This window comes from Lissotriton helveticus, chromosome 10 (genome assembly GCF_964261635.1).
Source record: "Lissotriton helveticus chromosome 10, aLisHel1.1, whole genome shotgun sequence".
Classification (NCBI taxonomy): Eukaryota; Metazoa; Chordata; class Amphibia; order Caudata; family Salamandridae; genus Lissotriton; species Lissotriton helveticus.
The window spans coordinates 869,940,169-869,965,437 of NC_136071.1; the positions used below are offsets into that span (position 1 = coordinate 869,940,169).

At 44.9% G+C, this 25,269-nt stretch overlaps 1 protein-coding gene across 1 annotated transcript in view; it reads right to left on the reverse strand.

Moving 5' to 3' along the window:
* DNAH11 (dynein axonemal heavy chain 11) overlaps positions 1-25,269 on the reverse strand; it is a 3,642,058-nt gene that overhangs the window by 3,332,276 nt on the left and 284,513 nt on the right. The window contains exon 3 of the mRNA XM_078663510.1: positions 2,096-2,286. Within this exon, the coding sequence (XP_078519636.1) occupies positions 2,096-2,286 (191 nt within the window). The remainder of the gene's footprint in view (positions 1-2,095; positions 2,287-25,269) is intronic.

Here is a 25,269-nt window from a genome sequence, read left to right on the forward strand (position 1 = left end):
AAGGCTGGGTGATTGCCAGTCAGGTGATCGATCGTCTTGAATCCCTGCATCCTGAAAGTGGAGTCTTTGAGTGTGTGGTAAAGCACCTTTGGCACAACCTGCCCCGGTGATTCACAGCAGCAATCTACCTCTGCACCCGGAGCCGCTGAGCAAGGTAGAAGTAATCCAGCTGTTGAATCTAGGCTCTAGGACCTCAAAGGTCTCTACTCTCTGTGGGTAGAGTGAAACTCCAACGCCATGTGTGGTTTTGTTAAGTGCTGCAGGTTGACAGCTCCTGCGGATTCCATTCAGAAACAAGGACAACCTTGTTTCCTCTGCACCCGGACTCTCAGGGTAAGTTAGCGAGGTAACGGCTGTTGGAACTTGATCTAGGGAGCCGCATGACCTTATCCACAAGAGGGTTCATTTGAGCTCCAGCACCCCCAGCACCCCCCCCTACCGCAAGTCGTCGTAACGACTTGCGTTGTAATGGCATGCGATGTAACAACGCATCGCTGTAACGACTTACGTTGATAACGCATGCGTTGTAAAGGATGTGTTGTAAAGGTTGTTTCCCCAGAGTAACACCTGTGCTTTCCTCCATTCATTACAATAGGACCAGTTTGACAGATTTACTGCATTTATATTTGAAAGCTTTAAAAATCCCAAACTCCAGTTGTATGTATGGCACAAAGTAAGCTTTGGTATCTATATTTATATAAATATGCACTCAATTTTTATAAGGTGATGTCAGATTTCTTTTGAGTCATCTCACTTATGAACCACAATGGTACCGCAAAATGCTTAGCACATCTTTCTCCAGTAATGCCCGACTGCTCTGTGCCACTCTACCAGGAATGAGCTAAGGATTATTGTTGTTGAATCCAAGGATCATCCCTGTGTATTTTGAGACTATTGCATGGTAAGGCCTCCCAGCCATACCACATAATATTCCACCTTGCAACAGTGTGCATCTAAAAATGTTCCAGACACAGTTATGTTATGGAGGCCATATGTTACGGGGTCAACAGCCAATGGAAAATGTTTCTGTTTTCTAGTCCCTTCTCAGTAAAAGAAGAAAAACTGGAATCCAGCCCGCATCCATTTATAAATTCCGGGGATTGATAATAGCCTCCAAATTGTTGGTGTAGCATTTTCCTAATTCATCAATGATGTGAACTATATATCATTGGTTGAGAACTTCTTGTTAAATGCCCTATTACCAATACATTAAAGTAGAGCAGATTCTTACATTGATTATATTGCCTCTTACAGCATAAAGTTAACAATCACACAGAAACCCAGATGGACAAGAAAAGGAGAGGATAGTTAATTATCAAGAAAGAGAACTGGCGAGTGAAATGACCCTGGCTTAGAATCCTTAAATCAAAAGTCTTCTTCAGAATCTATTCTAGCAACACACATTGTGAGAGGAAGCACACTTTGTTTCCTCCAGTTTGCTCATACAAAGGAAACATTTATGTTGTGTACCACTCAGCATAATAAAAATTGTACACTAGCAACATATCAGCACATTGCAACAGTGAAAACATTTATTTAAGAAAATATATTTATATCTCCAATTGTGTTAATATATGGATTCTTTGACTAAACACCAGAGGGAAAGGGTTCTAATGTTGAATTGCCACTATTATATTAGAAAGAAAACCATGTAAATTAGAAGTATAACATAGAAGAATGTCTAATAAAACCACGGTAGACAAGGAAAAAAATGTATTTCGTATTGGAATGCACACGTGCTGCCTCATACATCTACAGAATGCGGCCTGCACCCTGTAAAATGCAAACAGTTGGCATGCACAAAATGGCGTAGTTATTCCCTGTTCATTTATTTACAACAAAAGGGATCCCCTCACTCAGATCTACACTTACAGGTTCTGATCTTGAAGGTAATGTTTTATAGTCATAGGTATGTCCTTAAGAGACCCGCCACATTTTAAAAGAAATGGCACCCCATTATTGTTTAGAATTTCCCAATGTGGCATTCATTCAGACAAAAGCTTTGATCAATTATTTCTCAAATTAGTTTGTAAAAGTGGAGACAAGCTGCAGTCCTCAGTTACTGAAATATATCTAAACATGTAAGAGTTCTTACTTGTCGGCATGGTGTCGCAAGTCACATTTAGTTGCTGCTGCAGGAAGCGGAAGAAGTGTTTTTCCACTTAGAAGTCCTTTCAACACATGCGTTTTACTCTTAATATTTTCAACGTGATGTCCTACATCTTGGGAAATGAAGACTGGCCAAGACATGTGATTCCTTTTGTTTGAAAGAACTGGAACTAACACCTTCAAAAGAATAAAGCAAGAGCAATAAGATTTGGCTAAAAACAAGCAATCACATTACAAACACCAGTTTTTGCGTTTCAAGTACTGACTTTGAGAAAGCCTAGAAGGCTCTCACAAGCCAATCACTGGACAGGTCAGCGGTGCATTTAAAAAAAATGTAAACCATTTTTCATGGAACAAAGGTAGCTACGAAATTTGGAAGCAATAACAAGGAAAGCCTGCCGGCATGGTTCTTATATTGGATACTACAATTACCTGTTTTCAGAACCATGGAACAATCTCATTTAAATTGCATGCTAGGGGGATACTCTTGCAGATTCAATATTGCTTCATAAGGTCAATTTGAAGAGGTGCATGTAGGTCTTGAAATTCTAGACACCCCAATAATCATCTCAATCAGAATGCCCACTTTTACTCGATCGGAGACAGTGTGAAACCTCGGTTTCATGAGCACCTCCCAATACACCAAAAATCAGAAATCATTTGAATAAATGGTGAGGCCTACTCAACAACCGAGTTCTAGACCAATGGATTAGTTAAAGGGCTCTAGTACAAAATTCAAAAGTAAAGCAGTACAGAGTCAATTATATAAAAGCCCTCAATAAAAAAGGTAAATACAGAGGAATGCAAAATCAGAAGTTATTTTAAGTCCCAAGTGTGCAGCAGAATCGGGAGAGAAATGGACACCTCCCTAGTAGAGCAGGAAAATCGTCTGGCAAACCCCTCAAAATTGAAGGTTTTTATACATTATTTTTGCATATGAAATTAACAGCACTAAAAAATCACTGTGGTATGAGGAAACATCATTTAATCAGCAAATCAGATCACATTAAAATAAAATGTCATATTGCCCTGACACCTAAGCACTATCCCACTACATGAATTATTATTCTGCCCCCTCTATGCTAATGTCAGCCAAAGATGCTAGAACAAACTAGATACACGAAGAACAGCGTGTTATATGAATGAATAGGCACAGTGTTTTAACACAAAGACCTTGAAGAAATTGCTGCAGTGTCACGACTGAGCCAAGGAAGTTCATTGAAGTCAGCAGGAACAACAGAAATACAAATCAAACCAGTAATACTAATCTGCTAGGCAACAGGCTGCTGAAACAATGACCGCGAGATGTGCTGGGGGATAGGCATGAGTGACAGGGGTTACTTCCATCCTTAACAAGATAACATTTATATCTACATTAAAACATGGTTAACAAGGATCACAAAATTGCCCTTTTACACATTTAGAATTGGTTTCCAAACCCACAGCACTATAGAAGTATCTACATGTATAATCAAGTGTGAAATGCTTTCTGTACATTGTTATTGATGCAGAAAAATATAAATGCACATAAACCATTAAACACAATGACACTGCAGAACCTTTGAGGAACACTACTGCTTCTGATGCTGAATTCCAAACCTCTGCTCTAGAAGAGTTGAGTAAAGCTCTGTTTCTTTTTTTTTGGGGGGGGGGGGGGTAGATAGAGTGAAGGATCCAAGATTACATTTAAATAATGTATAAAGAAGGCATGTAGGGATAACTCGAAACCTCATCACATTTGCATTGCACGTGTGGCACTACTTAGAAATCCATCCTCTCACCTATCCTGAGCGAAATGTATTTTAGTATGCTGATGTAATTTTGTTGAAGTTACATTTTGCATTACAAGATGTGGGTGAAATTTGCATTTTTAGCACCTGGCAGCATGTGAATAAAAATAATGCAGTTTTTTTCCTGATGTAAAAAGTACTGATTTTATCTATTTAATCCACATGAGTAGTTATTAGCAAATTCTGATCCTCTTTTGAACGGATTAGATCTACCATTTTCCTATAAACATCGAATAATCCTGGATACTTAACATATGTTATACTCGAGATTATCGTCTCTTACTGTTCTAAGAATACCTCAAAATAGTAATTCTTGTACTCAAACCCAGATATTTTGTGTGTTATAGTGGCCATCATCAAATCATGAATGGCATGTCCAATGAACAGCAATGAAACCTTCTTGAGTCTTATGTCATAGCAACATTGTATATTTAGTGTGAAACTCTATACTATGATTTTTGGATCTCCTCTCCTGATGTTAGACACCTGCAAAGGAGAGTTCAGAGTTAATCTCACATCTACATTGCCATTCCCTGAAATCTACCTCTACTTGTAGAGACTCTTCCGCTTTGCCATCGCCCTACTTTTTTCAAATGTCTCACAAGCAGAATTCATCAGTAAGTCAAGTCATATCTTGCTTTCCTGAATAATCAAAATTTGCAAATTATGTCAGATTTTTTTTTCTTACTGAAATCCTATGCTCTCCACCTGTAAGGTTGCCAACTCGGACCCTGATTTATACAAACCCTTTTACACACATTTAATCCTGCTATCCTCCCCTTTATCTAGAGGGGCTCACAACAATAATCTTCCATAGCCACCATGTACTCTCACCTGAGCAGTTCTCGGCACTAATCATCCATAGCCTCTCAAAACGACCCACCAATAGTCACTGAGTAGGATTTTCTCATGTACGGTGGACTAAGGGATTCGAGAATATTTTCCACAGGTAGAAACTTGGACAAGAGACAAGGAATAATACACCTGTAAGTCTGCATGTGCATGTGTTTGTGGCTTTGCAATCAAGTCTAACAGCTTGCTGCTATTGACATATTTTTTTTCACGGAAGTTGTAGTTTGTAGCCTGTGTCCTCCATCACATCTGTAATGTGCCCAAACACGTGTACAGCCCTGTGTTGAAAAAATACAATTTTGTGGGAGCAGCAAAAGCAGCAGGCTAGAGTCAGTGTGAAAGCCTTGGCAGCAATGGCCATTCTGCTCTGGGATCAGAGAAGGCCAAATACCTTTTCTTGACAAAGAAAACACAAGAAGATGATGGACAGAGTGCTGAAAATTTTCAGACACTCACCCCCCTCACAGATCTGGGTTGAATCCATCGTTCTTTAGCTCACTTCGCCACCCCAGTTAAGACACAGCTATGAGCCAATCAGTCTTGACCCTGTGCCTCATGGGACAACCTGTGATAGTCTATCCCCTGTATATGTCCTATCCAACCAGAACCCAAATTATTCCAGTGAAGGAGCAACCAGGACTCCTGTAGCTCTTTCTAATATGAACAGTCTTGGCAACTCAGGGCTCTGTTGTTAATGTATTGATTAGCGAAAAAGCAGGAAGACATGCCTGTGCCTACAGGAAAATGCAACAAAAAGGGAGAGTGTCCCTGCAGTTGTCTCAAGTATAGATCTGAGAATACACAGGCGCTGAACAGGAAATAAACTGTCACCTGTCCGGAGACAGAAACAATATCCCAAATATACACTTATCATAGATAGCAGACCCCTTAATTGGACTGATTCCTAGCTCAGTGTAGACAACACCCCAGCTTTCATAGTCTGTGTGTTCTCCAAAATTATCTATCTACATCCATTCTTCATTCACGTACGTCCCATCAGTGAGACCACATGAACAAGGTTAGGTAGAGGGCCATAAAACACTCTTCATCATGGTAGCTATTGGGTGCTCCACAAGATGAACCTCACACACCTGCCTTAGGTTTGAGGGTCGCAATATCTGTTTCCACCATATAAAAAACAACTGGAGGGAAAAACAGCTACCAGCAGCCCATCATTGGAATCCGCACAATTACCCACACACAGCACCGAAAATAAAACATTTGGGCACCCTAGAAAACATAATATTTGCAATAACTAACCCAAAGTAGTGAGCAACCCACAACTCCTAGTAAAAATTCACACACAAACACCCTACTATTTATAGCCAATCAAAGCAAAAGAAATACAATAATATCACAACAAAACAAAGCTAGCCAACTCAAGAATGGCTTTCACACAAGCAGACCACCTGTCCGGCAATAATCTCAATATTAAACAAGCAGACCCAGCTGCTGCTTCACTGTTGTAGATTATAACTGGTCGTTTGCCATCAAAACCACGATAACTGAACCAACGAAACATAAAATCTTCACATTTCTTACAGCATTTATGTATGCATGTCTGTTATGGTGCTTAAAGTAAAAGCCATTGTAAACAGCACCAGAAAAAAGTACAGTGGTCTGAGAACAAGCACTGGTTTGCTAACAGAAATAGGTAAAGAAAGACACGCAGATATATGTGTAGCCCATGCTACAAAGAAGAGAGTTTTCTTGAGCATATCAGAAATTCATTTCTCAAAACTATTCCTAGTGTTCACGCATATATGGATGTTAGAGCATATCTACACTGCCTACTGCCCTCCGTTTGTCTGAGGATCTGACGGTGTGTAGTGCACAGTTCAAACCCTTAGTAACAGGGGAAAAGAAATATGCTTTGTGCGTGTGTGGTTTGCCGTCGGTCCGTGGTCAGTCAAGCAGTTTGTTAGCACTAGTGCATCAAACTCAACTCGTTTGTTTTGTAGGCAAGGCCAACAAAGTTGACCCACAGCTCTAGAAGGTATGGCTCTACTTCAGTGCTCCTTCACCAATAGCAGGAGCCGTTGACTACCTTGAAAATATGGTGCTGGCCCTGGCACATGATGCTAGGCAGGGATGTACATCAGCTGAAGTAGGGCTCATGCAGAAACAAAAAGTCAAAAGTGCTTTAAAATGTGTGTGTGTACACACGAGTACGCATGCATATTTGAGTGATTGGTCAGGTATGTGCATGCAAGTGGGCTTACCTTAGACAATGTTGGAAATTCTTGGCAATGTCAGGGAATGCATGTGATGAGCGTGCTTAATCTGGAAAAATGTTGGCCCGGACATATTTGTGGTTATTTCTGGTCCACTGGGGCATACAGGGCAAGACTGTACCCACCCTTGGCTTTTCTTATAAAACCTAAGTTTGACACCTTAACAAATACAGAACCGAGGTTAAACTGCATATACATTATTGACAAAGGCTCATCAATAACTCATTAGAGAGAAACAGGTAAGTATTAAGTGGGCACAACAGTTGCCTGGGTATGAATACATTTAGTAGAGAGTATGGGCTTTTTAAGTACTGGAATTATTATCACTTGGGAAATCTTCGTCTTTGGTGTTATTTGAAATGAATTTCATATCTTCTGGATCTCAAGGAGTGGGATGTGACTGATCTTAGTATAATGAATAGATTTCTAAATTATATTGTTCAGTATCCTGAGTAACAATGCTACCCCTTTCCAAGAAGCTATTACTATTTGACTGATCTTTTGAGTTTGTGGAGAGCCTTTCTTTTATCAATAAATATATTGTGTGAGACAAAGGTTTTATCCCACAATGTTGTTAAAAACTTTATGGACCAAGTTTTCAAATCTAAGAACCTCAGCAGTAACCATAGAAATTGAAGGGAAAATATAGACTTGGAGCATACATCAGCGATTTCACTTTTTTTGTCCGAGTTTACATCTAGAAAGAAGGTATGTACTCATATTTTTTGTAGGAATAAACAATTGTAATCCTGTTTAAAAGACAAAGAAGGTGGTCTTTTCAGTAGTGACAAGACAGACCTTAAGTGTGAAGCAACACCTTCGCTGAGGGTAACAAATTATTAGATACATTGAAGATGGTCCTAGAAGTGGACATCTCTTCACAACACAGTAAGAAAGACATATTCGATGTAGTTGAATTGGACCAAGTAATCCTGAAGAGCTAACAATTCCAGATGACACGGATGCTCTAAACAGACTAGAAAAATCAATTCTGTAAATCTGCCAACTGGAACTAAACTATTCAGTGACCAACGTCATTAAAGATATAAAAAATTACAGCAAGGAAAGTACTTACTCATATTTACTAGAAGGGTATTACCAACAGGTGGATGCTTCATATCTGAACTACAGACACAAAGAACTGATAAAGATACACAAAACGGTCAGCAGTGACCTTAACAGATCCTTAGCATGTTGGGATTCGGACCCTTTAGAGGGCACCAGTTCTGGTCCAATAATCAGTGACCCACTATACAACAAACCATTTGTGGACACGGTCAGAGAGGAGAGAGAATGAGAGGCTGCTTAAGACAGAATTTACAGTTCGGAGAGCACCAGATGAAATAGAAATACTGCCAAAGGGGGTCCTCATACCCAAAATTCTATTAAGATTGGCATCCTCATCTTCAGTCTTCTATGATGAAATTCTCAAATTTGCCTTGGATTCAATCTCAAAAGGAAGTTATGAAAAGCTGTTCAACATCAGAGGTTTATTTTATAGGACTCGAAATGCAGACACATGCCCTGTAAAAGGCTTGGCTTGGAATGAGTTTACGAGGAATGTGTCAGAAATCAGAAGTCCCTGGTATTCCTATTGTCTAACATGCCTGAGTGGCCGCCATCTGACCAATTTGTGATGCACATTTAAATAAATTCATATTTTAGAAAGGCCTTAAAGGCATAACTCTGGGACATCTCGCAAGTTGAGGGACTAACTTACTTCAAGAAGCTGAATATTTCCTATAATGTAGTAGATTCCTGTAAAGTAAGCGAACCACAGGCCTAGATGAACAGTTCTCATATCTCTTATAACATCCATTGGATATGAACTCTGATGGGGAAGATTCCTTCGAATACTCACTGTGGGATTTAGGAAGTTTATGAAAGTGCTTTGCATTCCAACATGGGTGTGTTGTTTTTGTTTGTATAAGAATGATGAAAGAATACTGCATGTTCTCTATGTACCTTTCCGACTCTCTTAACTTTAGCAGCACTGGCTTTGGCCCCATTTTCTACTGTTACATTTTGCAACAGAAACATGATTCTGCATTGGGCGTAAAAAACATCAGTTGAAGGGAAAATTGTTAAACTCATGGAGGTGGCCGTAACACCTCTTTTTCAGCACTACCTGGTATTGAGGAGGAAAGGTGTGTTTAATGAACGAAAGCTGTAACAAGTGAACTCATTGGTCTTGACCAGTGAGGCTTTATCTACCGACGGCCCATACTGTCCAGCTCTGGGATGTACATGTCTGTTTTTGGTATATGCCTTATTAACATACTGAACTTTATTTTCCTGTACAGTTGGTATCTTTTGGCATGATTTTAAAGTTTCATCGGTGGTTTGATTACTGATTTTAACATATTTTTTTCTATGGTGTGTGAGGATTCCTTTTGATTACAAATCACAGTGCCTGGAATGCAGAATAAATGTAGGAACCTATATTTCTGTTCCTGCTAACCACAGGGTTTCCTCATATTTCAGACCATTTCTCCTAGGTAGATTTTGGCAGGAGTCACCTTCAAGATTATGATTAGGGAAAAAATTAGGAGTATGGGATTTCTGCACAACTTTAAGTCCCATTGCTTCACTTGACTCCTGTTACTAGTAGCATGTGGAATTACGGGTCATTCATAAGAACGTTTTTTTCCCCCATGTTCAGTTCCCTCTGGTTTCTAGTTTTCTAACCTGCTCTTTGGGATTATCTGGGATTTACCCTCTAGTCAGTTGTCCATCCAGTTCTCTCTCTCTCAGTGCAGCATTGGTATTTCATGTTTGGCCCTTGTTCAGGGTTCGTCATACACCGGGAGCTAGTTACACCTTTTTCTTTGCTTGCACTGGGTACGTTTTGAATTTAGTTACCTTTAAGTTCAATTCTTACCCTCTTGTATCAAACCTTTAATAATTCATGTTCTCTCACCCTTGTGTGAAGTCCTTGATGTACACAGTTTGGCATTGAGAGTGATGCTGTGCCACAGAAATGCAGTCCGGTTTTTCTAAACACCAGTCTGCATGGATGTCTTTCTCTCTTTACCTCCTTACCCCGTTTAGTCTGGGTTTTCATTAACATCCTTGAACTAGTACAAAGTGTTGGGTCACCCTCTAGGAGGAGACTGAGCGACTGGCTTTGACATCCAATTTCTGGGCTACTCCAGACTGACCAGGGTGGGCTGAAGGAGATGGCTGGGATTCCCTCAGTTACCAAAAGAAGATGGGACATTAGAGATACATATGGGATAGTTATTTAGCACCTGTGTGCTATCTAATCGCTATAGGACATTATGAGATGACTGCTCTATGCATCCGATTGTAGCTACGTTGATGTTAGAAGGATATAAAAGACCATTGTCAGATCTGAGGTGGTGCCGTGCAAGTTCACAGGTCAATGTGTCAAGTGAATCTACACACCCCATAATTATAAAGAAGCAGCGATCGCTCCCACATCTAATTTGTTGCATTTGATGGAGACACGGTGGAGGAGAGGCTAGGCTACAGGTGGGCTTCCATCTAGAATGGAACAGTGGATGAAAAACAATAGATTGGACTGCTAACCAGAGCTTCTATTGCAACAGCAGCTAGGTGTTATACTCCAGATGGCTCCATTCCAGGGTGATGCTTGAATAAAAGGGTTGAGGGCCCTTTAAATTAGGCATTTCTTTGGGCCCAGCTGGAAGTGAAAATAAGAAAGCCCCTTCGTTGCCTATTGGATGCTGGAGGCTGCTCAGAATGAAATGCAGTCAAGGTGCGGGCATTGCCGAAGTATGCCCTGGTGTCTTAAAATGACACCAGGACAAATTCAGCATATATCCCTGGGTTGGCCAGTTTCCATGTCCAGCCCAGAAATAGCTGCTAGAACCTAGATAACGACACAATTCCCCCTACTTTCTAACAACGGTTAGGGAGAAAGTTGATACATGGGGGTCCCATTGAATATGAAACTGGGTGATCAAAAAAAGGACTGCAGATATAAAGTTGTTTTTTTCTTTTTTTACATGAAGGGTGAATCCTTCAATGGACTTGACATCCTTGAAATGACATCCATTTGAATACAATTGTAGAAACAAGTCTGTGCAGGAAAACATTCTTTAGGTTAGTGTTGATAAATACATTTTCCCCCAGAATGACATACAACTAGAATCACATACATCTGTCTTATACACTTTAGCCACATGGGTTTGTCTCAGGGAAGCAACATTTCATACTTTTTTGTAAATAGACTTTATAGACTTTTACATTCCTCAACTCTCCCCCACGCACCTTCTGCTCTTGTCCGTGCTCAGACATACTGGCTAGGCTGCACTGTGCTATCATTGCAATCCAATGTCGTGTGACACAATCTTTGCCACAGCTTAATATTTACAACCTAGTCCCCGTGTGGTGCAATTCATAGGTGCTCTTCGTTTGTCAGGGTATTCAATGAGATTTACCCATCAACTCCACACAAGGCACAAAGGGAGATCTGTCACCACATATCAAATGCACTCCTCTCTCAGCCCACAAAGTGGCTGGGGTCCCTCAAAGCCATCAGCATAGCCACCCATGCTCGCCGGTCATCCTCCAGATTGTCATCTCTCCTCATGTGTTTCATGTGCATCTCCTCCACCACCGCCCACTCTGAGATGTCTTTAAGCCAGTCCTTATAGTATGGGGCTCCAGAGTCAGCCATTTAATGGCAATGCAGCGTTTAGCCAACAATAGTCCAAAGAGCATATATTTTCTACTCCGCTTTCTCTCCTTCAGTAACTAGATACAACTTAGCAGAACCACCTTTGCTGTGAGTTTCACAATCAAACCAGCAGCCCCATTTAGCTTTCCCGCCACTTCTTGACATAAAGGTATAATGGACGGGCAGGACCCAGCCATATGGACGAAGTCAGTCCCTGCCTCCACACAGTTCAGACAACACACTACACAATTGGAGTATATGGTGTGCAGGGTTTTGGTTATAAGATTTGCCAGAATATGATTATATTGTACCAATTTAGATTGGGCATTGGAAGAGACCACTATAGCCCTCCATGTACCCTTTCCCACTCTGCAGCTGTGATAGGTTTGCCAGTTGCTCCTTCCAATTTACCTGTAGCTTTAGCGGAGGCAGCAGGAGGTCAACATGTAGGGGCCTGTACATATCAGTCGCCTCCCTTCTGCCATGGCCAACTTTACTATCAATGTCTGCAACGGGGAGGTACATCTGGAAAGCACGGCCACAGCTAGCGTGTTGTGGGCAAACGTTGTACATACTGAAGATATTGCCCCACGCCTAGAGCGAAGGACTCAGTAGTGTCCTCCCTGGTAAAAAACGTCCATCGGGGTATAGATCCCCAATATGTTACAGCCACCTCTCAGCCATCTTTTTACTGACATGGCCATAGCCATTTGCACGAAAGGGTGCAATGGCCAGATGTGCATGTCAGGTACACAAGGAGCGCGCCCGATCACCCACTTTACCACCAGTTCCCAGATTTTCCTTACCTTCTGCATCACATACTGTGTGTCTGGTGGAACGCCTGCCCGCATCATCACTGATGTAGCCAGCATCTCTGTACTATAAGAGCTTCTCATAAATTGTTTTTACCAATTGCATTCAGGGTCTAACCAATGTGTCGCATGTCAACATTTTAAGTCTCATAAAGTTGTGTTCAGTGTGAGTGATTCGGTACCCAGATATGGCTAGGTCTTCATGTCCCAAGGCAGTCCCACCATCGTCAGATTGTCTGCCGGGGCCACCGTCTTCACCCCAGAGGAAAGAGCCTTGATTTGGTATGATTAGCACAGCGTCCCGAGACTTTTCCGAACTCACAGATTGTCCTCAGTAGAAAAGGCACAGAGTATTCCGGCAGTCGAAAATAGACAAGAGCATCATCGGCAGAGAGTGAGATTACATGATGGATCCCCCCCATGTGATTCCCCAGGGTCTGAGTACCAGATGGAGCTTATATGTCGCTGGCTTCATATTAGACATCCCGGCGGAGTGCCTCTGTTTAGGGCAAAAGTTTCAAAAACTGTCCCTCCCATGCACACCATAGCCCTGGGATCTGTAAACAATAGTTTCACCTACTGAATGTAGTGAGCACCAATACCCACTTTCACAAGAACCAACCAGAGGTTACGCCAATCAAATAAATCACACGCCTCTTTGATATCTAGGAACACCATGGAATAGGCGTTGTCCGACAGCTGTAGGGCGTGGTACACTTGTGAGAGATGCTGTAGGCTACATAGAGTATTACGATGCAGGATAAACATGCACTGGTCTGTATGTATCAGTGCTGGAAGATGTCCCGGTAGGCAAGCATCCAGTACCTTACTAAGTATCTTCACATTTATATTCAGCATGAAAATGGGATGCCAGTAGTAGGTTTCTGTCATGGCCATACGTGGTTTAGGAATCATTACCAACATCGCCTTGTGCATTGTACTTGGGAGTTGCCCCTTCCTCAGGACTTCATTACTAGTTTCCACAAGGGTGCCTGAATTTGGATATGGGTGACCCCAGGGACTCATGGTCATCCTACATGAAACACAGCATTTCCAACCCTTGTCAAGTACAGCGGTCCCTTCTCTGCTGCATCACTCAGTTGGGCTGTGTATGTTTTAGCTATGTGTAACATGAACACAGTAATGATTGCCTGCTGAGTGCAAACAAGCACACCTCTGCAATCCTTTACCAACAGTATTGGAGGGCAGTACACTTACTGCTTATCAAATCAGATGAGGAGTGCCCACGCCTTGTCTTCCCCTGCATGGAGTCTCAGGTGGTGGGCTGTGTGGACAAACTTCTCTAGCTTACTCCAGTCATCCTAGTGCTCCCTCTTGCACTGCTGCCACTCAGGTAATTTATCATGGTCACCAGGCAATGCCCTCTCCAGCTTGTGCAGGCTGTCCGCGTGCCTATCTAAGCCTCACTCAAGTTGTTGCCTAACCTCATAGGTGGTTTTCAGGCAGTCCCCATGTAATACCACCTCATGGCACCCCAATCAACGGCTCTATCCCCAATATGCACTAGCTTTCCTCAAAGTAATGAGACCCTGTCTCATCCACCATTGACGTGAACACAGGACCAAGAGGGCCTTCGCTCAGAGCCTCCAAAGAGGGATCACCGTCACCGGCCGACAGCACCCCAGTTCATATCCCATCAGCAGGGGAAAATGATCAGATAGGTACTGGGGCCAAGTAAGTCACCTCCTGCACTCCCTTTGCAAGGGCAGCAGATTGAAGCAGTAGTCAAGCCTGCTATAGATCCCGGCAGAAGGTGTACAACATGAATTTGCCCTCTCTTCTGGGTCTCTCTTTCCCCAAATGTCCACCAATCCCAGTCCTCAGAGTGTCCTGCAGAGTCCCCGTCATTGTCAATTTTGTGTTAAGTCTAGGGGATCACAGTCTATCTCACCTTTCATAACCCAATTTAAATCACCCATTAGAATTGGGTCAACAATGAAAAACTCAGTTGCCGCAGCTGTTACCTGTCCATTAAAATCTGAGCAGTTAGTATTTTGGGCATATAAAGCAACCACGCAAACATCTCTCCCACCCAGTGCCCCAAACGGAATCACATGTCTTTCGTCCACATCAATTGTATGCCCCTTATGGCAAAATGGAATCCCATGGGCCATACAAACCATTGCACCCAGTGTGAATCCAGAGTAGGAAGTGGAGTAGAGCTGTCCCCTCCATCTCTTCCTCAAATGCAGCACACAGTACCCCTAGCCATGGGTTTCGTATAGAAAGGTGCTCAAGATACCAAAGCATTTCAAGTAATCATAAACCCTGAATCCGGCACAATCTCCTGACAACCCATGTCAATGTTTCCACCATGTTACCCACATCCTTCTTTTTTTCCTGTACAGCCCCCTTCCTTCCACATTCACCCTCATTTAAGAGTCTTCCGATAGAGTGACAGGATTAATGCCAACAGGTGCATAGGTATACAAGCGCAGTTCAGACTTTCCCACCACAGTGAGCTAAGTATGTTGCCACTTACCCACAACTCCATCCTCCTGCCCCTCGGGGCAGCACATGCAAACAATTCTGCACAACAACTAGCAGGCTGGGGAATATCAGCCACTGCCCCATCCTCTTGTGCAAGAAAAATAAATCCCTCCCCCCAACTACAACTTGCTCTGTGATAGAAGACCGCCATTCAGAGGGGGCCACAAGGCCTGAGGCACTCAAACTTCTCCCACTGACCATGAGTAAAATACGATCATACTACACTGCACACTGAGCTCTCACAGCAGGGTTGTGTCATTGAGACTATTCACATGCCACTGTACTAAAGAATGCAGATAGTATACAGGTAAGGCGTACGGGTTTAGGCAAGTCCCTAAAACCCCTGGAGGCCTGCAAGAGTTTGCCTCATCAGCCACCAAGAATCAATGCTGAGTCAAGGAGAACCCACATCTGTACTGTCACTGCCAAGCCTAGGGTCATTTCTGAGTTGCAAGAATGATTCTGTTGTGTCCAGCACCACCTTTGTGACCATGTGGTTGTCAAAGCTGGCAAGAATCCACTCAGTCTGCCTAGGCTGTCCAGGCGAGTCAGCCTCAAGTTCCACCTGCACAGTCGTGCAGACTGTCTCACCATGTTCAGATTATTCCGCTTCCCAATATATTCGCCCCAGAGCAGGGATGCAGTCAGAGTATCCAGACAGTCGTTTGTCTCCTGGGGTGTGTAGATGAACAGAGCCTTCTTCCCCATTCAGCACTCACAGCTTTGCAGGATTCATCACGCTGTACTTTAAGTTGAGCTCACAAAGTCATTTTTTAACAGTCATGTAGTTTTTGCACAGGTCCTGTACTCTTTTGATGTAGTTGGGGAAAATGGAAATATTCCTACCTTCAAACTTAGACAGACATGCTGCAGGATGGTGTCCTGGTTCTGGAAATTAAACTAGTGGGCAATGATGGTCGAGGGGGGTGCCCTCCAGCCTCAGCGGTAGGGCCAGTGCCCAATGCACTCTGTCAATTGTAAAAAGTTGGACAGTTGTTTAGGGCGAAGTGTACTAATGATCCTATCCACCACAAATAGTTCAGCCTTCTCAGGCAACACAATAAACTACAGATTACTTCAGCACAACCTGCCCTCGGAGTCTTCAATCCTCTCCTCCAGGTTCTCTATTGCTTTTTTCAGTGCTGATACTGTCTTCTACAGTACCCACACATTTTGCTGCAGTTCTGATAGATTTTCCTCTGCAGAAATAACCCTGCCACCTTTCAAAGATCCACTCTCACAAGGTGAACATCAATTGTCATAGAGTCAACTTTTACCACCAGTTTCTCCAGGGAAGCAAAAATTGCAGCCATGAAGTCTGCCAGTGTCGGAGCCTGGTTAAGAAGCCCCCCCCCCTTGCATGCTTCCCTGACAGTCAGCCGTCTCCTCCGGGTGGGTGTAGTTGGCAATCTTGTTGGCCTGCGCTGGTTTGGCATTGTTGTCTTTTTACATATTGGCATGAAGGCAGGACAATATACTGTTCATGAAACCTCACAGCTTACAGGACCAGTCCCTCATGCAATCAGTGTTCGATATTGCCAAACTGGCAAACTCGGATCCATTGGGAGAGCAGTGAGGCCCCCTGCAGCTGTCCACAGCTGAGTCACTCACTGATGTTGAGTCTACATGTGCCCAGAGTCAGCAGTTCTGGATGCATGGGCAGGCAGTCAGTCTCAGGGATCCACGCAACTAGGCCCCCTTAGGCTCCACGCAGGCTCACCCAGGATTTGCTCCTTAATCAGACTCCCGGCTACAGTCACTGGTCTTACCCCAGAGCACATCTTCACCTCAGGGCTCAGGCCCAGTCCCAGGCTTTCTGATGGTTAAAATCTTAAGACAAAGCATGCATTTTCTTCTTAACTCAACCAGTAAAACTCTGGTCCAAGCACTCATCAAATCCAGGCTGGGTAACTGTCATCCCCCTTTTGTAGACCTGCCAGGATTCTTACTGAAGAGAGTTAAACTTCTGCTCGGCCACTTGTCTCATCCTTGGCCTCAAGAAATGTACCCACATCTCATCACCAAGCTTCTGTCTATCTGCTCCCTATTCAAATATGCTGCCTGGTGCCTATTTAAGACAATTTGATTTTGCCACAAAGTCTTCCAAATGTCCCTTTCTGCCAACTACCTGTTCTCACTTTTTTCTGCATGTACCCCATCAACGCCCTTTAGCTCTTGCCGGGCCCACCTTGTGACTGCCCTTGTTAGAGATGGGGGTCTTTAGTTGGCCATGGTTTGCACCTTTGTCCAAGTAGGGACCCTTGCTTCCAGTCAGGGTAAGGGAGTTACACCGTTAAACATCCGCTGCTCACCTCCTTGGTAGCTTGGCACGAGCAGACAGGCTTATCTTTGAAAGGTGGCAGAGTTATTTCTTACCTAGGGAAGAGGTGTGGCGCCGCGGCCAGGGCGACTGACGCTGGAATCTGGGGACCGCGGTTCGATCCCCGGCTCCGGCGGCAGGTTAGCCCAGCACCATGTGACTCTGGGCAATAGCTCGCTTAATCTTCCCGACGGCCCCCAGCGCCTAGAGACCCTTACGGGTGATTGTGCGCTTTACAAATGTGGACTTTACAAATGTGGACTATCTCAGTGGCAGTGTGTAAAGCATTTGTGCACATATACAGTAACACAATGAAAACACCACAAATGGACACCAGACCAGTTTAGATAAATACAAAGTCTTTATTCAAACAAAACAAGACCAAAATGACAAAAGTCCACCATACTTATATCAAAATGTCACCAGAATAAAGCTGGCAGCAACAAATAGCTCCACCTGGGGCTATTACGATGCTCTGGCTACTGAAAATCCCAAAGTACATCAGTGATAGCTAGTTGCGCAGCATCGTGCCCGAAGTCACACAGACCCTAAAGAACAGTATCTCGGTAAATGATGAAAAACAAAAATGGTGCATGGTGTCGGGGAGGTGATGGTTCATTGGTGCCGGACAGCATCGGCTCCTTACGACCATAGGGGAGGTGAGGCGTTGGTTTCTTACAGCGATGCAGGGGAGGTGAAGCGTTAGTTCCTTACTGTTGCTGGGGATGTGACGGTGCAGTGGCGTCAAGGCATTGGTTCCTAACAGCCATGTGGGATCCGCGATGATAAAGCACCAGCATCGGTGAGGCCATGGATGCGAGTTGGGGCGATGCATCGTGAGCATCACGAGCGGTGCTCTCGGCTCCGGTGCAGGCATTGGTCTTGGTGACGGTATCAGATTCGGTACGGTGCGGCAGTGGCAAGTGTTAGGGCAGTGGTGTAAGTCAGGTGGTGCGTCGTGCACTACACGAAAGGTGCACATGGCTGCATTGTAGGTTGCGGTGTCACTAGCTGGCATCAATGTTGCTATTTCTCTCTGAAACAGCAGTTCCAGGTGCAGGAGGACAAAGGGAAAGATGTATTTGTCTCCCTGAGACTTCCGAACAGGAGGTGAGCTCTACACCAAGCCCTTGGGGATAATATTAAAGCTGGATACCCACCATAGACTTGGTCCTCTACTTGGCAGAAGCAGCCACTGCAGGCGAACCCCAAACAGCACACAGCAAAGAGACAGTACTTCCCGTTCAGTTTTGTCAGCTCTTCTCCTTTGCAGAGGTTCCTCTTGAGTCCAGCTGTAATCAAAAGCTCTGTTGTCTGGGCCCCAATATTTATACCAAGTTTTCCTTTGCTCTCTTGCAGCAGAGTCTGGTGGTCCGAGCCTCAACCTCCAAAAGCGCATTCCCTACCGAGTGCTGAAGAAGATCAGGTGCGACTGGGCTCAAGTCAATCTTGTGGCCCCGGATTGGGCTTGGAGAGTCTGGTATACCGAGCTGCTCAACATGGCCACCGATCCTCCGATCAGACAGCCTCTTCGGGAGGATCTTATGTCGCAGCAGCAGAGGACAGTCCTTCACTCAAACCTGTCCAGCTCAGTCTAAACCAGTTTTGTCCTCTCTGGTCCAGCTTCCTGGCAGGAGGTGGAGACAGCGTTGTGTAAGACAGACAGGGTCCAGTCAGGTGCTGGGTATTCTCTTCCCACTACGCTAAATGCAGCCCAGGTCTACTCATCCAGGAAAGGCAGGACACACCTCAACCCCTCCAGTGGCTGTCTACAGCGAATGCACATCCCCAGCCCCTGTCTCTCCAAAGTCAGACAGTCAATCCACAGCCCAGCAGGGGCACACAGGATGGTTAAGCAAGAAAAGCGGCATTTCCAAACACATTATTGAAAAACCATTTTTAGTAAAAGATGTGTCATTAAATTCAGAGTTTAGAGAGCCCAAACTCTATTTCTCTATCTTGTCCCAATGGGACATTATACTTGTAAGCTGTTACAAAATATATCCTATTCTATCCTATGGGACAGATAGCATTTCAATAGTGAAAAACAAAATAACCTATATTTCATAATCAGGACAGGTCACGCACACTAGTACATGTCCTACCTTTGCACATACACTGCACCTTGCACCCCACCTTGGGCCTACCTGAGGGGGGTGTCTTACATGTAAGTAAAGGGAAGGATAAGGCCTGGCGAGTGGTTGCACTTGCCAGGCTGACAAAGGAGTTAAACTGCATACAGACACTGCATTGGCAGGTCTGAGAACCCTTTGCAAGGTTGCTTGTCTGGGTGGCACAATCAGTGGTGCAGGCCCACTAGCAGCATTTGATTTACAGGCCCTGGGTACACACACTGCTTGGTACTAGGGACTTACCAGAAAATCACATAAGCCAATCATGGAAACACCAATCCATAAGCACAATTTACATTGGGAGCACTTGCCCTTTGGCACTTATCAGCAGTAGCAAAAGGCCCAAAACATTTAGACCAGCAAAAACGAAATCCAGCACAGAGCAAAAATACAGGAGGCAGAGTCAAAAAGATGGGGAAAACATGCCATGATGTCAGATCTAACACTCCAAAAAAAGGTCTTCCATGTGAGCTCAGAACTGAGGAAGCCCACTCAGTTCAGCAAACTGGTAAAAACCCATCTCTTTTCCTCATAGTGCTCCTTTGCTGCTCTTTTATCCTTTGTCGTTAATGTCAGGACACCTTTTTCCTGGGTATTTTCATGCTCAAATATATTTAAATATAATTTTTGGGTTCGACCGACAATAACCGGACAGCTGTGCAGATCATCTTTTGCAATCATTTGAAGTTTCGAAAAGTTTCCCAGACCACCATAATTAGGTGCAGAACGACTTGGCAATACGAATAGCGATGGCACAATTCCCAAATTGACTGTTAAATAGGCCAACACAGAGGGCAGACAGCTTTTTTGATCTTTGGATCTGTGTGGTCATTAAGTAAAGGACTAAATACCGAACAGTGGGTACCTGCTCAGCTCTAGCCTAGTACTTTGTATGGTCATTCATCCTCTTAGCTGTGGACATTTCCCAACCACTAAAATTGTACTTTTCGGGTGTTAATTTTCACTGTTTTCGTCTTTAAAACATCTTCTAATCCTCTACTTGAACCAGCTATTCTTGGTGCTATCACGGTGGCGCAACCACTGCACTGAAGAGTTCCAGGGAAGCCTCATCTGGCACTGTGCATGGGCGGCGGGCACCTGGCCTGATATCTCCTGACTGGGTCTGGAGCATGGGGTGACCACTCCATGTACTTTGCAGGGGAGGGCTCAAGTTTCGTTACACCATTGTGCTGGCACCTAGCACCAGCACTAAGAAAAAGAAGTGAAATGAGGGTCTAGGGTAATATATTTACCGACCCTGACATCTCCGTTCCCCAGCTTAAAGATGAAAGAAGTTACTGCATACGTGCGAACCAGTGAAAAAATGGTGTAGAAATGTGTATTAATAAAGTTCTTACCATACCACCAGGAACTTGGGTCCCCAATGCTTTAAGAAAAGCACAGGGCCCTAACTATGTTGAGAAAGGTGCAGTGTTTTAAGCCGTAAATACAACCAGGCATCGTCAATCTCATAACTACTTTTTTGAAGACACTCTTTGGCAATGCTGATCGCCCTGTCCTTTGCAGAAGCGGTCGCTCCCCTCACCGCCTCCTCACCCGGTATCGTAGCGTAGCGCTTTTACTCTACAAAGTGCTCCTTCTACCTCTAGCCTCTGTTGCTCATTTGCGCATTGTATTGCTAGCCTCTGTTGCTCATTTGCGCATTGTATTGCTCTGTGTATTATTGATTGCTTAGTGCAGCTGAGTGCATTTACATTTGCTGAGTGATCATTGACTGCTGACTGACTGATAGCGCTCTGACTCTACCAAGCACCCTTCGTACAGCTAGCCTCTGTAGCTCATTTGCGCACTGCTGGGCTTCGCATTGCTTCGTAAAATATTGACTGTTGAGTGCATTTTATTCTATCTGCTGCCAAATTTCGTAGCGCTTCTTAGCTTACTATTGCGCTTTGAACCGCCTGCTACTACTTTTGCCCTATCTCGCCCTGCCCTGCAGCTTTTGTTATTGTTGCTGCCATTTTGTTTACTGGGCCGTCCCACACCGCCCCTCCACCTTGCTTCCGCCTCCCAGCTGCCCCTCCCACGCTCCGCCCCCTCCACTCTCCATTTAAGACATATGGACCTACGCGCAGCGTCCACGCGCTGCGGTCGCGCCGAAGGTGCGCCAAAGGTAAGCCCGTCTACGCCCGTCCGCGCCGGGACCGCGCCCAGCGCCAGACCCCCTGGCCCCCGAAAAGCCCATCCCGCCAGCATCACAGACGATGCCACTACCCTTTCTGCCCTTAACATCGGCAGACTCCATAACTGCTACCAAGCCGCCCCAGGACACACCCATGGACCATTCACCTGCTATTCCTGCAAGTTTACCTGCGTCCGAACCCTCACCAAATCCACTGACACTAAACGGAACACCGACTCCAATCACCTAAAATACATCCTTCTCAACACCCGTTCTGTCCACAGTCACGCCATCCAACTCTGGAATCTACTTGACACCACAGCTCCGGACGTCGCCTTTCTCACCGAAACATGGATGAACGCCTCATCTACGCCCAACGTCGCAATTGCCATCCCTGAAGGCTACAAGATCATCCGCAAGGACCGCACCAACCAGATAGGAGGAGGCATTGCCATTGTTCACAAAAACACCATCCGCATCACGACCAGTTCCGATGACAACCTCGCAGCAGCCGAACACCTTCACTTCCAGATCCACATCGACCCCAAGACCACACTCAGAGGAACCCTCATCTACAGGCCACCAGGACCCCGTACACAATTCTGCGAAGACATCACTGACTTCATCAGCCCACACGCCCTCCCCTCCGAGGAATATATCCTTCTAGGAGACCTCAACTTCCATCTGGAAAAGAACAACGATAACAACACTACCACCCTTTTGGACAACCTCGCAAACCTTGGACTTAAACAAATTGTCAACACCCCAACCCACTGTGCAGGACACACGCTTGACCCAATCTTCTCATCTAGCAAATACATCTCCTTCAATCACACCACAGCTCTCCATTGGACAGACCACAGCTGCGTACACTTCAACTACCGAAAAAATATAACCCATAACAACCCACAACAAATTCCTCGCAGAAACTGGAACAAGATCACCACCGACCAGCTACTCACCTCACTCAACCAAAACCCTCCCACCAATCCGTCAGACCCTAACCAAGCAGCCACCAACCTTGCACAATGGATAACCCACAGCGCTGACGAATTAGCACCCGGGAGAAACAATCCAACCAAACAAGGCCACAAAAAAGCCCCCTGGTTCAATGAGGATCTTAAGATATCCAAGAAGACATGCCGAACCCTCGAGAAAGCCTGGAGAAAAAACCCATCCACCGAAAACTTAACCACTTTCAAGAACGCCACCCGTAAACACCACCAACTGATCCGTTCCGCCAAGAAATCAGCATTCAAAGATCGACTCGACAACAACGCCCACAGCAGCAAGGAACTATTCAACATCGTAAAAGAATTTACCAACCCCTCAGCCGGCACCAACGACATCACTTCCTCCCAAGACCTCTGCGACTCCCTAGCATCTTTCTTTCACAACAAAATTGCCGACATTCACAACAGCTTCGTAAACCAGCCAAACGAGCAGTCCACCCCATCCACCTCTGAACTGAAACCCTCCCCAAACAACATTTGCACCTGGAACCCAGTCACCACTGAAGACACCATCCGCCTGATGAACTCCATCCACTCAGGATCGCCTACAGACCCTTGTCCCCACCATATTTTCAACAAAGCAGACTCCATCATCGCAACCCATCTTCGAGACGTCATCAACTGCTCCTTCAACTCCGCTACCTTCCGCGAGAGCTGGAAACACGCCGAACTCAGCGCTCTCCTGAAGAAACCCACGGCAGACCCCACTGAACTTAAGAACTACCGCTCTATCTCGCTCCTCCCATTCCCTGCCAAAGTCATTGAGAAAGCTGTCAACAGTCAACTCGCCGCCTTCCTTGAATCCAACAAATCCCTCGACCCATCACAATCCGGATTCCGAGCCAAACACAGCACCGAAACCGCCCTCATCGCAGCAACAGACGACATCCGAACGCTGCTGGACAATGGAGAAACTGTCGCCCTCATCCTGCTCGACCTCTCCGCAGCCTTCGACACAGTCTGTCATAACACCCTCATACAACGCCTAAGTAACATTGGAATACAAGGAAAAGCATTGGAATGGATCATCTCGTTCCTCTCCGGGAGAACCCAGAGAGTCCGTCTTCCTCCCTTCAGATCAGAGGCCTCCGAAGTCATCTGCGGAGTACCTCAAGGTTCTTCACTTAGCCCCACACTCTTCAACGTATACATAAGTCCCCTCGCATCCATCGCTCGCCAACACAACCTCAACATCATCTCCTACGCAGACGACACCCAGTTGATCCTCTCCCTCACCAAAGACCCGAACACCGCCAAAACGAACCTACATGAAGGAATGAAAGAAGTAGCCGAGTGGATGAAAAGCAGCCGCCTAAAACTAAACTCGGACAAAACGGAAGTCCTCATACTTGGATCGTCCCCCTCCGCTTGGGATGACTCATGGTGGCCACCGGCACTGGGACATGCCCCCACACCTACGAACCACGCACGGAACCTGGGCTTCATCCTGGACTCCTCCCTATCCATGTCCAGACAGGTCAGCGCCGTCTCTTCGTCTTGCTTCAACATCCTACGTATGCTCAAAAAAGTCTTCCGCTGGATCCCCACCGAAACTAGAAAGACGGTCACCCACGCACTAGTCACCAGCCGATTGGACTACGGAAACGCACTGTATGCCGGAACCACAGCCAAACTTCAGAAAAGACTCCAACGCATCCAAAACGCCTCAGCCAGACTCATCCTAGATATCCCCCGCAAAGCTCACATTTCCAGTCACCTGAGAGACCTCCACTGGCTTCCTGTCAGCAAAAGAATAACGTTCCGTCTCCTCACCCACACACACAAAGCCCTCTACGACCTAGGGCCCGAATGCCTCAACACGCGCCTTTCCTTCTACACCCCACCCGCGAACTTAGATCGTCCAATCAAGCCCTCGCCACAATACCACGCATCCACAGATCCACCATGGGGGGAAGATCCTTCTCCTTCTTAGCGGCCAAAACATGGAACTCTCTCGCCTCCCACATTCGCCTCACTCAGAACCACCTCTCTTTCAGAAAACAACTCAAAACCTGGATTTTCGATAAATAACCTCCCCCTTCCCTCAAGCGCCTTGAGACCCTATGGGTGAGTAGTGCGCTATATAAATGCCAAACTTGAACTTGAACTTGAATGCCATAAACGTTTTGCGAACCAGCGGTCTTTAACCTTTTGATGCCTGTGGACTCCCATTATATTATTACTGGAATCCGAGGATCCCAATGATTCATTATTGGAAGCTGGGGACCCCTGGCTTAAGCAAACTCTGGGATTTGGACCCCAAAACAGTACACAAATACAAAAACAAGTATACAACAAACAAAAGCTCAAGTATTGAAACATTTTGTTTAATTCTCAGTCATATATGGAAAAAGTTTTCAAATTTCCGGTTTTGCTTAATTTGTATGTACTTGATTCATTTAAATGTATTATTTTGAATATTATTTGGTTTTGTAAAACAGTTCCTGAACCCATGAGTATGCCTCGCTGACCCCTAGTTTAAGAACCACCAGCGCATGCAATCTACAGTGGTCATGAGTGTTTTAGGTTGAAGTAAGAATAATAAAGGACAGTGGGAATCGATCGTATTTTCTAAGAAGTGTTGTCAGCTAAATTTGCCGATTATATTTAAATGTTTACGGCGTGGTTTACAAAGGAAGGTGCATTCATCTGGCCAAATTATCATACATTTGGCATTTGTTAAATGAATC